Source organism: Gouania willdenowi, chromosome 11 (genome assembly GCF_900634775.1).
Source record: "Gouania willdenowi chromosome 11, fGouWil2.1, whole genome shotgun sequence".
Taxonomy (NCBI): Eukaryota; Metazoa; Chordata; class Actinopteri; order Blenniiformes; family Gobiesocidae; genus Gouania; species Gouania willdenowi.
This window is the reverse complement of record NC_041054.1, coordinates 24836380-24851856: the sequence shown is the minus strand read 5'-3', so window position 1 is coordinate 24851856 and position 15477 is coordinate 24836380. Positions and strand designations below refer to the sequence as shown.

Genomic DNA, 15477 nt, shown 5'->3' with positions numbered 1-15477 from the left:
TAATAATAATAGGAAATAAAAGCGAAAACTGAATGAACAAATAAAGAATACAGTTTAAAAAATAATCTCACATCTCTGTCACTCAATCAGAGCCACAGTCTCCAAAGTCAACATCATGGCAGCTCTCACCTGTCTATGTTCTTCTTCAGGCCATAAATTATTCCTATTGTTTAACTCCTCGTTCCACCCACTCCACTCATTCTGCATTCTGTTTCTCATCCCTTCAGTAAACTGTACCTAAACATGTTGACCTGTGTATTTGGTTTCTTTGTCATGATTGTGTTTAACCAAATTGAACCTTGTCTATCCTTTTTCATTTACTATACTGAAGTAAATATTGGATCCTTAAATTATCACCTTAACTTGCTTCAATGACTTATGTTTCAATGTAAAGTTATTATTTGACATACTTTCCATTTTTTTTGTTTTATTTTTTTAAAACCTCCCAAATACCATTGCTCTTATTACATCCTTTGTCTAGTCACACATACTGTAAGACTAATGCCAGGTGAGTTCTACTTATTATAATATACCAAATTATGTAATATACTCATCAAAATATATTGTACCTGTTATAAAATACCAAAACAATTTAATGTATTTAGATGACCAGTGCTTTTTATTGGGTACATTATAGCGGGTGAAAAAGTAAAACCAGCTATTAGTGATGGTGTTAGTAATTTTAGTCATGGGTCTCTGGGTAGCTTCAGCATCAACGTTGATGTTTTCCCTCTATCACTATTCAGATTTCCAATAACAATACAAACTATTGCCTCCATTTTTTGCATTGTTAATTTGGCATGTGTTTGGGATGGAAGAACAAAAATCAATGGTCACTGGTCTGGTTTACTTTAGATTAAAGTGAGCAACTATGTTTTGAACATTTAAAAGGAAATAAAACCAAAATTTTTAGACCTAAAAAGAAATCATTGGAATTTATGGTAGATGACCCATAGGAATGCGTGTTGCAATTTCCATAGGGTTAGTATAAAAATGGCTTTTTTCCTGTTCCCCCTGTAGCACATAAACAAGTGTGTAGTGGTCACACTCCTTGGGCACTCGCTTTCTTTTCGCTGAACTTTCAGGGCTAGTTAGCCAGCACCCAGCTGACTGTTCCAATCTTTTCTCCTTCTTGTAATAAATGTTTTACCATAGTCCACACTGATGACTGACCTAATGTAGCCTCCAGACTGAATAGCCATTAATGATGATGTGAAAGTAGAGACAGGAATTATTAACATGATCACCTTTAAGAGCATCTTTTGTTTCTTCACAGAATTTATGGCCCACTCAGACACACATGTACACAAACAGGTCCAGGATATATCAGAAGAAAGGGCTATACAATGGCTTTGGTCCAGTGCATGGTGTACGGCAAAGGATGAAGAGTAAAAGCCTTCTATTGAATTGTCTCTAAAACTCAGAGTATACGGTTACAGGTAAGAGCTTAGCTAAGATTAATGAGCAGGATGTTGACCATTGAAATCAGATAATGGACTCTGAGAGGTTAAAAGATGTGTGTGCTGTGCAAGTGTGCTGTGTCAGGTATCTGCTTTGCTCCGTCAAATGTAATATGTGCTATTTTCAGTGAGACGTCATTGAAGAACATTAAAGGTATAGATACTAATTGTTTTGTTTTATGAGCAATCTTAGGGTGATTTCACACCGGTTTAGTCGTGGACTCAGTTCGAATGGGAGGAGGACAGCTGATAATTCTATCACCTTGGTTTGGCTCGGTTTGTGTTCAGACCACAATTTCTGATCTGCTCCAAACAGCCTCTGGTGCAGTTACATAAACTAGCCCCTTGAGGGCGCCGTTACTGGAGTAGAGACTTCTCTAGGCAGAGAAACAGAAACCTGAAGAAGATGCTCTCATCTATTGGTCAAAGCGAGTGATTAAAGGGATCCTCCACTGTTTTTACAAATGTGGCCTAAAACCTTTGAAATGTCCTTATTAGGAGATCTATGCCTAACAAAACACATTATTGTGCACCATTTTCATTTCATTAACTTTTAAAACTGGGACTACTTTACCCTGTGCGCCTCCATCTTGAAATGACGTCATTGGTGATGTGATTAGCCCCTTTTAGTCCTTTGAGTTCTATGAGAGGTGAAGCATTTAGGATCATTTAGCAGCTTTTTCAGTCAAAATTACAACTTGTGCTGCTTTAGGTTGCTCTAAAAATCAGTAAAACATTAAAAAAAGTCGATGTAAACCTCTTTTGTTTACTGACAGATGATAAATTTAAACCGTGACCCGATAAAATCTGTGGCCACAGGGGGCAACAGTTCCCACTCTGCTGTTTCGTAGACGCCATTAAGGAGAGAAGAGTCCGTGTACATGTAAAGACAGGGAAACCAGGATTCACTGCTGCTCATTAGAATCAGTAGTGAATCCTACTGCTGCGTTAAACAGCACACGGAGGTCTTCTTCTCTCCTTAATGAGGTTTACATCAACTTTTTTTTTTAAGTTTTACTGATTTTTAGAGCAACCCAAAGCAGCACAAGTTGTCATTTTGACTGAAAAAGCTGCTAAATGCTCCTCATTGCTTCACCTCCCATAAAACTAAATGGACTAAAAGGGGCTTGTCACGTCACCAATGATGTCATTTAACTTGGCGGCGACACAGGGTAAAGGTTTTAAAGCCCTGTTTTGCGCCGTCGCCGACTCTCCTGACCACCCATCATCCCATGCGCTCTACGTCATCGCCGATACGTCCTGTGCTTGGTCTGCATCAAGAGAGGTTGTGTTAATGGAGCTTCTAATCTCTCTAGGCTTTGATTGGAAATGCTCCAAGACCGACAGAAGCAATCTCTCAAGAATTTGCGTGTTGGATCTGCTCTAGACTTTGTTTGCGTGTTCACACTGCCCAAACGAGGCGGACTATCAGAGCAAATGAATCCGAGAGCATTTTAACCACTCTAGGAGCCATTGGTGTGAATGCACCCTTAGAGACTGCACTGCTTATCATCTCTTCACAGATTAAATTCTCTTTTTCTTTGGTCAAAATTGACCCACTGATCAAGAGAAGAAAGAAAAGATGTATAATTGCTCACCTCGAACCTGCAGGCCAGGCCCACACGTCTCCTGTGCTCCAGGACTGTCCTGCCGTACCGACCACGGAACAAGCTGACATCTTCTCCACTTATGGGTCTTCCATCTGTTAGAGAAGAAGGAATGGTTTGGACCAGGGGTTTAGTCTACACTCGACAAGAAGGACTTGCATAAGAGATTGGAAATACACTGTTCCACCACACCCTTATAAACAATGCCCCTTATTATCTGAAATGCAGCAACAAAACCATGTATCCATGATAAATAATGCCTGCTAATGAAAGCTCTCTATCTCCAGTCACCAGATTTCATACTTGGCAGATTTCTCTTAGTTTGTGATGAAAGTGGTGTGAAAGTGTTTGTGTTAAACAGGTACCTGAAACCTTGGCACACTGAGGGAGCATCACAGTCTCTTTCCTGAGACAAAATCTCAGGGCAGTCCAGACCTCCATTGGCTGGTAACTGTATAATGATACGTTTCCTGTACTGCTTTTTCTTATTGTTACCACCTGGCGTAAATATAAGACAGAGAAAAATGTGGCATTTACTTAAAAAGTTAAAATTAATGTCAGCATTACATATGTAACCTTGACAATCAACACAGTAATAGGAACAGATCTGAACAAACTATTGTCACCTCATGTTAAATATTTCTTCAGACACCCAGCGGTACAATGAGGCTAATGTTAAATTACAATTTATATGAGCAAGCTCTAGGGTTTAATTGGACCTGTGCCTGCCAATGCAGATCTTTTTGCCTGTTTGTGCATGAATGCTGACAGAACATGTTGAAGCGACCTGGGGATAGCTCTGCAAACAACGTTTTAATAATAGATTATGTGCTCTTCTGCCAGAGTAAGCTAAAAATGGAAACTGTAAATCTCTCCAAGATAAAGGAGTGATTACAGGATTTACCATGCTGATGAAATCATGGTGCTTTTTGTCTTTGTGTTTGCCAAACATTCTGTTTCAAATTACCAAATAATGGGTTTTCTGCAAGTGTGAAAAGCCTCACTACACCAGCATCAGTCTTTACTTTATTTATACACTAGTTTTTACCTCTCTGCCTTAAAAAAGTTGCTTCTAATAGTCAGCTTGAAGTAGCTAAAGAGTAAGAAACATTTAGTTTACATACAGTAATGTTTTTTCTGATTTTTTCATCATGAATAGTTGTAAAAATGATGGCCCCTCTACTTCAAGTAATTGATTTTGAGAAATTAGGGAGAAGCATGAAGAGTTTCTGGCATGACCCCCTTCACAACAGCGTTGATAGCTCACAATGTAAAAATGCAGTGAAATTCAGTGGTAACACAACAAGTTTATCCAAGCGTATAGAAAACAATGTGAAAGAAAAGACAGAGCTATAGAAACAGAAAAAAATAGTAGATAAATCTGCTCCCTAATGAGTTTAAACTCTGCTTATTCTGGAAAGAAATCCAGAGTTGACAGAAGTGTTTTGAAAACAGTGTTGATACTGTTCTCTCGTCTCTAAACCAAACGTTTTTATGGATAACCTCTCATAATAAATGTCACATTTACCTGTGCACTTTACCTAACTGTCCCAGATTGAAACTAATAAATGATACTGAAAGATGATTCAAATGAATTTCACAATTTGATGAAGAATCAACCTTATATATTAAAACGTATTGATATATTGGATCGGTACCTGAAATACAGTATCGTACAGCACTAATGAGACAGAGAAATGAGACTTCTGAGGATATCAGCCGAGAGAAGAAATTATTACTAAGTCCTTAAATGAATTAATGAGTGAATGAGTTAAATTATCAATTTAGAAATGAATAATTGATTATACTTGAAATCTCTCATATATCCACTAAGAAACATGTTTGAAGAAGAATTTTTATACCTCACTAAAAAACCTTTTAAAAGTTATATTTTCCTTCTTGATTCACATGACTTTTTTTTTTTTTTTACCTCCAAATACCTGTGAAGCAGAACAAATGTTGAGTACATTTGTTATGCTACATTAACTGAGACATAAGCGCACACACACTGTGCATGCTGATGCTACCTGCTCGACATGCGGACGGACACGGGCTCCATTCGCTGTACGGCGTCACCACACAGTCTCTCTTGCATGGAAGCAAACAGGGCCTGACAGTGTCTGGACGAAGACTCTCCGGGCACCTGGAAATACATCATCAACATGCCTTAACACACAAAGAATAAAAAATGTATAACACATTCCCATAGAAAGTCCTTTAGCATTGCATTTGCATACATGTTTTATCATTCTTTCCATTTTAGGTTGATCTGAATCTCTAAGATCTACCATGAACTACATTAGGTTTTAAACAAATATTTAAAGAATAACTAAACTCCAAAACCACTTTCTTTTTGCTGATTACAAATGTAAATGTGATGAAGTACTGTGGTTTATTGATCCTGGTCCAAATCTTGACATTCTAGTCAAAGTACTTTAATTTGTCGTATTTTGTAGTAAAAATGTCAGAATGACTGCCCTCTATGGGTTGAAAACTAACTATTACAAATTAATTTTGCTATTGGCTGAGAATGAGTGTGAGCTTTTTTGAGCTTGAACCTGCACTGTTGGCCCCCGCCCCTCATATTTAAAAACTGGTAAGAGGGACTTGAATTACTAGCATTAATGAACAGCTCTGTTGCAGATTGCGTTCAGCTGCTGTGATGGTGAAACTTGAGAGCCCAGTTTGTATATACTGTATCTAACTAGCTCAACGGCTTGTTTGAAACAGTAGGTTTAATCTGTTATTTCCATTGAAATAGGACAAAGTGGGTCTGAAAATGGATCAATGGAGGGTCTTTCAAGAACTGCAATCTGGATATTTTACTATTCCAGCTTTCACCCAGAATCATGGGAAAACATGACTGTTGGCTTGATTGGAGTCTCTAAATTGCTCATAGGAGTGAATGTGAGCGTCTTGTTGTCTGCGGGTGTGTCTGTGTGTTGCCCTGCGATGGACTGGCACCCGGTCCAGGGTGTACCCTTGCCTAGCACCCATTGTGAGCCGGAGATAGGCACCAGCAGACCCCTGCCACCCTGAAATAGGATAAAGTGGATCTAAAAATGGATCAATGGAGGGTCTGAAAATGTATGAATGGATGGTTTTAATTTAAATGTGTATTACTTGCATTGAGGGAAAAATCATGCATCATTTATATTAAAAGGTAAGGATTAACTTATTGTTCTTTGTTGGGTGCAGTGTATATTTCCTCTGTACAGTTGGTGCTGCTGGTGGAATGCAGCAGTGTCACTGGTTGATTTCAGAGTAAGCACTGGAACGAAACGCAAGACATATTTCCATACACAGTATGGGAGCTGCTCGGGTTTTTGCCTGTGCAATGATGCTTTGCTGTCAGAATAATGCTCCCCGTCAACTTAATAATGAAATAAAAAATTCACACAGTTTGCTTCCAGGAAAAGAGAGAGAGCGAGAGCCAGAGAGAGAAAGAGAAAGAGAGAGAGCCAGAGAGCTTAAAACAGCAGCTTATCAGGCATCAGCTAACACCTCAACCAGACACCAGGACCAACATTCTAACTGAGAGACTTAACGACTCAGTCTGCAGACAAAACAAAGGCTCATTCTCTCTTTTACGTGGAGGAGGATTACGCTACATGCTTGGCTTTAACCTTTATTAATTACAATTAACATACTTGGACACTGAAAACATTTTTAATTTTGGACAAGAACAATTATGTTAAAAATTGAAAGTGAGTTGCTTTTTTGCTAACTATTTAGTTGAACATTTCAAAAAATTTAGAGCCTTCAGTAATTGGAATTCTAGATTTCCTGAAGGTGTGACCTTTGAGTTAAGGCTCATTCAGTCTCATTTTACTCCAGTTTCAGTACTCAGTGTGCTGTGTTATGCCAGACAGCTTGAGTTTGTTTGAGGTTTTTGGGCTGTATTTAGCTTTTTAAGAGTGTGTTTTCTTTTGGTTTTTTTTCTAATGTCCGCAGTAAATTTGGTCACGTTGCTATGCATAATCACAGGTTGCACTTTGTTGACGGTCCCTGCGCAATGTCTCAGCGTCAACTGCTCATAGGTAACAATGGAATATTTGCTGCTGAAATGATCAATAATTGCATTGAAGATCAGCTCGTTGCAGCTTGTAGCTCATTGGCTATCTCATAACGGTTAGAATGAGACATTTTTTGGGTCTTTCTAACTTTACTGAAGTCCTGATGCAGTGATCTATATACTGCTGTTCCTCTGACATTGTTACACTGAATGATGTTTCCTGCAATGATTAATCATACTACAATGTATGAAAGCATGGCTCTTTAGGGCTTCCGTAGTATTTAGCTTTTTATGAGTGTTTTCTTTTGGGGGATTTTTGGTCGCTAAAACAATTTATGTGCGCCTTCTAGGTTAATCAATAACATAAGAACATTTTTAAACTCAATTGCACTGTGCCAGCTGCGGTTACATCAAATCTATCCTCTAATTTTTATATATACATATATATAACAAAATATTTCTAAAACTTACTTTTTGGGTGGAACCTGGCCCACGTTGACCCGGACACAGATGACTTTGCGTGTTTGCATCCCCACTGAACAGGACAAATCCTCGCCTCGTGCTCGGCTCACAGATGAACTGTTGCCGGACGGAATGGAGGAGTCCTCGATACACTGCCCCCAGGGGCCCGTTTGCCAGTGGTACACAGTGCAGGGGTGGTCGTTGCAGCTCCTCACTTCCTGTAGTGCGCTGGCATTTGGACATTGGATTCCACCTGTGGGACATTGCAGCAGGACCAGGTTTGGTTTGGAAAAGAACAAAGAGTTTGCATTAGAAAATGGACTGAGGAGCAGTTTGATAGAAACAGAAGAAACTGCATTCTAAATTTAATCATTGCATTTATTCACTCTTCCAAGCAAAAAAGAGCTTTCAGTTGGACCTTCCATAACAAAATACATCATAAGCAATAACTTATTTGGATAATTGTTGATAAAGGTCTCAGTCACATTTCAATAACATCCTAATCCTATTTCTATAAATGCCATTGGATATTTTTTTCAAAAGTTTTTTTTTCTTTTCTTTTCACAGACCATTGCAATTACACCATGGACCACTAGGGGTCCGTGGACCCCAAGTTGTCCGTATAGAAAAACTGCTCTTTTTTTTTTTTTAAAAACAAAGAAAAAGTTGAGAAAGTGTTTATAACAATTTACTGAAGAACTGAACATGGGCAATGAGAATGGCAATAAATTCCCTCAATATGTATTTAATGGGATGCATAATCGTGGAGACGGGTGCGTATTGTTTTTACTTCATTCTGATATCATGGGGAACAATCTAGAACAAGATGGTGTCAAGCAAATCACTGTCATCCTTGTCTGGTGAAAAAAAATAAGAAATCACGATAAGATTAAAGCAGAACTAAGTAACTTGTGCTTAGCGCTCCCCCTAAAGGTCCCTTTTGGTTATGTCACTGTCGTAAAAACTCTGCACCCCCCGCCGTCTGCCCCACCCCACAGCTACATGTGCACCTTTGGTCTCCCAAGATGGTAGCAACCGATCACTGAAAAATCCTAATACAACAGTGGCACTAAGGGTGTTTTCACACATATAGTCCAATGTGACCATGTGAACAGTATGAGGAAGAGAGACAAGTAAAATAAATTAATGATGTGGGAGTAATACGGAAGGGTGTGTGGAAATGTGTGTGATGTGTTGGTTTGTGTGCTGACAAAGCGGCTCTGAAAATGAATGGATGGGTGGATAATAGATAGATAAATATGGATGGATATTTGTGTGTGTGCTGCCTAATAGAGCGCTAGGTTGTGAGTGTGTGTGCGTGCCTGTTGCACAATCACACACACTACAACCACAGTGTGTGTGACTGCTGTGTGCTGCTGCTGAGCTGTCACTGCATGGAGTTGCTCCGTTCCTCGGACAAAGGTCTTCCCTGCCTTTTTTTTTTTTTGCTGGCTCCGCCATGATGTAAGTTTGAGGAAAGTGAATTTGTAGACAACTGTGTGCAGCCACGGAGCTGGTCATAATCTCACATTAGTTTGTATTGAGCTGCCATAAAGCAGTAGGTCTTGCCACTGGGTCAGTGGCAGGAAAGTTGTTAGCGCTGTTTTCTGGCCAGAGCCAGCAGGGGGAGAGGAAAGACCCCCCAATCACCCCATAAACACTTGTATTACCCTCACAGGGACTATGAGAAGGATTTATTAAGGTGAAAAAGTTACTTAGTTCTGCTTTAACTTCTAAACAGCTGGTGACTATGTGCATTACATGCTGTCGTCATAAAATCTGTTTCACTTTCTGTCTTGAGCGTACATATTCACAGCTACATGCTAGAAATGACTCCCAAGCCATTGAAATCTGAAAGATCATGGTACCATGATCAGGATCGCTGATAAAAAACATGAATAAATAAAAGTGCTGTTTAATTAACTTTAAAACCTAATGTTATTTTTTCCCACTAATTTAATGTGTCTGCTCCATCAGGACTGTAACTTTGCTCGTATCAGTCCATGGAAAACATCATTCAGCAGGTCTGAGCTCCTGAGTAGCCCTGGGTCACCACACTCTCAGATGTGAACATTGTTCCATTGCTGGGTAAATTGCAGAGCTGATCAGCTGATTCTAGTCTGATGCCCCTTACAATCAACGCAACACAAGAGTTTAAGGGTCAAAACATGAAGATGAAGACACAGGAGCTCACTGGAGCCGTGTGTCATTCAGGGGGCTCCACACACAGCATCCTCTGCACCACAGCCACACCGGACTCCACATGGGCTGCCTTCGGGGTCCAGCTGTTTCTCTACCATACACACACACAGGTACCAGAACAGGGGTCACCAACCTTTCTGAAACTGTGAGTTACTTCACAGGTACTGAATAGTTCGAAGGGCTACCCATTATTTTCGCCGCAGAAACAGTCACTGCAAACAGTTCCATGTTTGATGAATTGCATTGCGTCCACTGCATTACTTTAATAGCACTTCCTCCTCCCATTTATTAGAGCCCCTTGTGAGATACGCCTACTTTACATATTAATCAGAGGGAAACAAACCAAATGGATTGTGGGCGTGTTGTGATGTGCTAAATGCACGCAATCCTGATTCCCAGGGGTTTGTACCACTTATTAGCACGTGGTGTGACATTTGCACACATTTAAATACCCCTAAATCTTTAGTGAATCCGCCCCTCTGAGTGCTGTTGTTTAAGGCATATAACTATCAATTATGTTACACATGTAGTCCATTATCACACACATCTTTACTTAATAAAAAATATGAAAAAATAATAATAAAAAGATTGGGCATTTAAATGTTGTTTAAGAAGACATTTAAATGCCTGCTAAATAAAACTACATGAGAATTTATGGAAACACAGACAAAAACATTTTATTTTAGTTTATTAAATAAAATGAACTTATAATCAAACAAAGAATAACATTGTAAAAGAGAATTGTAAAAACCAAAACACTCTTTGTTTGTTAGCTCGTGCTGTATGTCAGCTAACACTGAGGCATGTAGCAGCAGCAACTGCTCTCAGAAAAAAAGATTAGCATTAATTAAAAATTGATTTGACAGGAACAACAAGAACAAAGAAGGCCAAGGTCTAAACCCGGGAGTCCCTAAGGGACGCTCTGCTGTAAGCTTTGACATGGACGAGGTGACACAGGGGGCAAAGTGTCTATACAGAGTCTATAAACTAAAGTGGACCCCAGGTGTGGTGTGCAAACCAGACAACTGTCTCCACCGAGCATCACTGCCATTAGCAGCTGCCATCACCTGGGCAAAGGAGAACCCCCTGATGAGAAGATAAGCCATTAGTGACTCAAAAGACAGTGAACTCAATCCTTGGGTCTCAGAGGTAGTGTCTAAACAACAGAACATGTCCTTCAAAAAAAAGAGGCACTCATTTATCACTCTGGGGCTTATTAATAAACAGTAAAGCTTACCGTTACTGCAGATAATTAATAAATAGTCAACTCTTCAATGAGCTACAGCTCTTCTCAAGCTGCTGTCTTCTCAGTGTTGTGTGGAGATAAGGAAGTTATGAACTTTTACAGTGTCAATGCCTCTGTTCAATCACAGTGAGTGGCTTGACCTAAATATTAGTTTATATTAACAGCACTTATCACTGTGTTAATGTGTAATTGTAATTATACAGCCAGTATGTCGCTAAGAGTCACATTAGTCATAATTCAATTCAGATTGGTCTGTATCTCGATTGCATTCAAATGTGAATAAAATAAATGTCTTTATGTATTCTTTTACATCACATAAGTTTATGCTAGCTTGTGTTATATTATTTAGTATTCTTTTTGTTTCAAGAACAGAGACTGCATCACACAGTGGCAGCATCTTGAGAAAGGGATTGTCACAGTGAAGTCTCCCTCATCCTGTTCATCATCGGCACAGTCCTCATCATTATAGCAGTGGAGAATGAAAGCTAAAGCTCCAATGATGGACTCTTGGACCCAACAATTTGGTATTAAAGATCTTGGATACAATTCACAACCTCCTCCCACATGCAGGTAATTTGGTTCCTGAACAAAGTTGGATGACATTAAAAAGAAGCCAAGAAAATCAAAGAGAGTGATTATCAGGAAAGACGACATCAGAGACAAGTACATTCTGCTCATACAAGGAGATGTCATTTCATCCATCAAGGACAATCCAAACAAGACTGGGAGAAGTGGTCTGATGATGCAGGACATGGTTGTACCCGACTGAGGTAAGGTCCAATCAGCCTGGAAGTTGTTAACAGCAGTCGGACTGACGGGAAGTGAGAGAAAGAAGGTAGTACAAGTATATGGGCTGTGTTCAAAACGGCTTACTCCGTACTATACACCAGTGGATCTCAAACTTTTTTGGCTGAAGTACCCTTTTTCTCTTATTTCTGAATCCAAGTCCCCCCTTTGTCTGACTACAACATTTTGCTTAGAAAACTATTTAAAAACAACTATACGTAGATCATAATGATGTAATGAACGATAACACACATTTTGTAAATATGTGGAAAAAAACAGTATTTAGTGTAGAACCGCCCCCTCCAGGCACTTCCTGGATAGGGCGGTTCAGACTTTAGTGATGTCACTAAAGTTTTTCTGCTCGTTTTTCAGAAGAGGGTAGAGCAGCAGCTCAGAGAGCAGGATTAGTGAGGATTGCTACGAAATGCAGGGAGGAAGCCCAATAATATTTTGGGAGCGTTTTTGATAAGGAATTAACATTGAAACAAGGTTAAAACTGACTGACTATGAGCCATTATGATGCCAGATGATGTCAGTCCCTTCTAGGCAATGACAACATTGTGGCTAGATATTATTTTAGAGTTTTTCTACCAGGAATGACTATTCCAATCACACAACAAAACTGTAAGATGAAATGATCCCATCACTCCCCAGTATATTGTCTGGCTTGATGATGAATGTCTCCTTACACTGTTTACATCTTCTATCTTCAGGATTTTGCTACGTAGTTGTCTAAATGCCAGAAGCAACATGCTGCAGACGTCTGACGACAAGACCTGTTAAAATGATGATGTGATGCAAAAGATTAAACTCGCATCATTTGCCAAGACAACGTAAGCCATCTGTGCAGTGCTCCAGTCTCACTCACAACAAGGCGCCTCCATTCCCATGCTGTGATTGGCAGTTAGGCTGGTTGTGCTCCGAGGCAGCGGCAAAAGCCTAAACATAACCTCAGCTGCACAGAATTGAAAAAAATAGTCTTGCTGTTTACTTGAAGAACAAAACTTCTTCAAGTATGATTTCTTTCTAGACTAAAAATCATAGCTATCACTTTCTAATGTGTTTGGCTTTGCATGTAATGATAATTGTGTCAAATGCCACGGATTCAGAGGCATGTCCATAAATATTTCATTAGGATGGCCTCAATAAAACAATGAGTCATGAAAAGATGGTAAACAGAATTTAGTGATAACTCAATCATTCTAAAAATAAAGTGTATTTGGAGTTTATAGGTTAGGGTGACCATATTTAGATACAAAGGCCCACAAAGCATCAGCATGAGTTGGTTGTTGTCCAATTATAATCAATAATGGAATGTTCAGGTACTTTTCTCATGTTTCACACATTTTTCAAGTGGCTGTAAAGCCTTATCTTCTATTTGGAGGACTGAGCCTAACATGGAACAAGTGAGAATAATTAACACATTGCCAATAGCCAATGGCCAATAATTAAAGACATTGCTTCTTTATATCACAATGTAGATATGCTGCAAATGATGGGTTGTATATTTTTTATTATACACTAAACTGAATTGAAAAGTTAAACTGTGTCAGGGTTAACAGATAGACAAGGTAAATTTTTGTTCACAATAAACACTAAATTCAATTTCTTACACTGTGTGTGTGTGTGTGTGTGTGTGTGTCTCTCCATCCATCTCTTCGTTGCGTTATCTCTCGCGCACGTCTTGCACATAATCCATCGCAGGTTGTTAAGAGAGACACAGAAGTACCACGAAAAGTAAACGTTATGCAACACCAAAGTCGCAACTCTCTTAACAGCTCTGTGTGAGTTCAGTATTTTCATCCCGGTGTAGTGCACGCACACGCATCAGCCGTGTGTGAGTTTAAATTGTAGCTGCTAGCATCTTTCTTAGCATATAGAATAATCATAGTGGAGCCGTGTTGTGGACCCATTATTATTATTATTATTATTATTATTATTATAATTACTTCAGCCACTGCTTGTTACAGAAAAGCTTAAGATTGACGCTAAAACATTTTGCAAAAATATCACTGTCAATCTTTACTTCATACAAAACTACAGTACGCCAGTTAAGTCAACTCTTCATCAGCATGGATACCGGAAGTCGACTCAACTGTGATCAAGAGGGATGCCGGAAGTCGTCTCTCAACATATGGTGTGCTAGCGCCCCCTCACACTCTGCGGTCAAAAGCTGCCGTTCAGAAGTGAAATAAAATTAAAATAAACATTTTTAAATGACCAAATTACTCCAAAATAACAGATACACACACTTGGGGTATTTGGAACCCGTTGACCAAGTTTCAGGTCGAATTCGCACCGCGTCGGGGAGATATTTGCTCCACACACACGCACGCACACACAGACGTCCCTTGCTTTTTAGTTAGACTAGTACAGTGCCCATCGGAAGTAAGCCTTCATGTGGGAGCATAAGGGGTATAATTGCTTATTTTTGTATCTTTCTGTTGTGGTTTTGTGCATTTTTTGTATAATTATTGTTTTTGTTACTAATTTTTATATTTTTTTTGTTTGATGTATTTTTCTGTAATGTATGTTTTTGGAGTCATTATGTGTATTTGTGTATCTTTCTGTTGTGTTTTTGTGCATTTTTTGTATAATTATAGTTTTTTGTTGCCATTGCAGTGTGATTCTGGAATCTTTTTGTGTATTTTTGTATCTTTTTTAGTGTAGTTTTGTGCATTTCTGTTGTTTTTTTGTGCATTTTTGTATAAATATTTAGTTTTGTGTATTTTGAATCATTTTCATATTTTTGTTGTTGTTTGGTGTATTTTTCTGTAATGTATGTATTTTGGAGTAATTTGTGTGTTTTTGGAGCCTTTTTGTATATTTTTATGCATTTCTGTTGTCATTTTGTGTACTTTTTGTATAAATATTGTTTAGTTTTTAGTTTTATTTGACTTATTCAGTACATTTTTATTATAAATACTGTGTGTGTGTGTGTGTGTGTGTGTGTGTGTGTGTGTGTGTGTGTGTGTGTGTGTGGGAGCGTGTGTGGGTGTGTGTGTGTATAAAGAGATAGAGAGACCCGAAAGTACCACGAAAAATAAACACCAAAGTCGCAACTCTCTCTCAACTGCGCTGTGTGCGTTCACCATGTACATCCTGATGTAGTGCACACACGCACGTGCATCAGCTGTGTGTGTGTGTTTGTTTACATTGTAGCTGCTACCATCTTTCTTAGCACATAGAAGAATATAAGAAGAAACACTTACCGTTGCGCAGAACAAACAATAATCATAGTGGACCCATCCGCTCACAAAAACGTTACATTCCTCTGTTTGAAGAATCAGAATGTTTGCGATAAGGTTGGCAAATGACGGTCAGCACAGCCACCGCCCACACTCATGGAGATGAAGGAGGAAGTGAAGTCTGTGACCCGAGATTTAAAGTAAGTTTGGAATGATGGGAATAATAATAAATAACCATGAAATATTAACTTAAATGACTTTTAGCGGCACGAAAACGTTTTCAATATTGACTTTTTTTTTTTTTTAACCCAAACAAACGTCATGAACCCAGAAGTGGCGATAGATATAGATGGTTGAATAGGTTTCATTTCGGGGCCGACCAGAAGTGAAATAAAATTAAAATAAACATTTTAAAATGACCAAATTACTCCAAAATAACAGATACACACACTTGGGGTATTTGGAACCCGTTGGCCAAGTTTCAGGTCGAACTCGCACCGCTTCAGGGAGA

The 15477-nt window shown here is 38.9% G+C and overlaps 1 protein-coding gene across 1 annotated transcript in view; it reads right to left on the bottom strand.

Annotated features, from left to right (window-relative positions):
• thsd7aa (thrombospondin, type I, domain containing 7Aa) overlaps nt 1-15477 on the bottom strand; it is a 198972-nt gene that overhangs the window by 54514 nt on the left and 128981 nt on the right. Inside the window, exons 8-11 of the mRNA XM_028461403.1 lie at nt 7554-7797; nt 5095-5210; nt 3433-3565; nt 3059-3162 (exon numbers count right to left, since the gene is read on the bottom strand). Of these exons, the coding sequence (XP_028317204.1) occupies nt 3059-3162; nt 3433-3565; nt 5095-5210; nt 7554-7797 (597 nt within the window). The remainder of the gene's footprint in view (nt 1-3058; nt 3163-3432; nt 3566-5094; nt 5211-7553; nt 7798-15477) is intronic.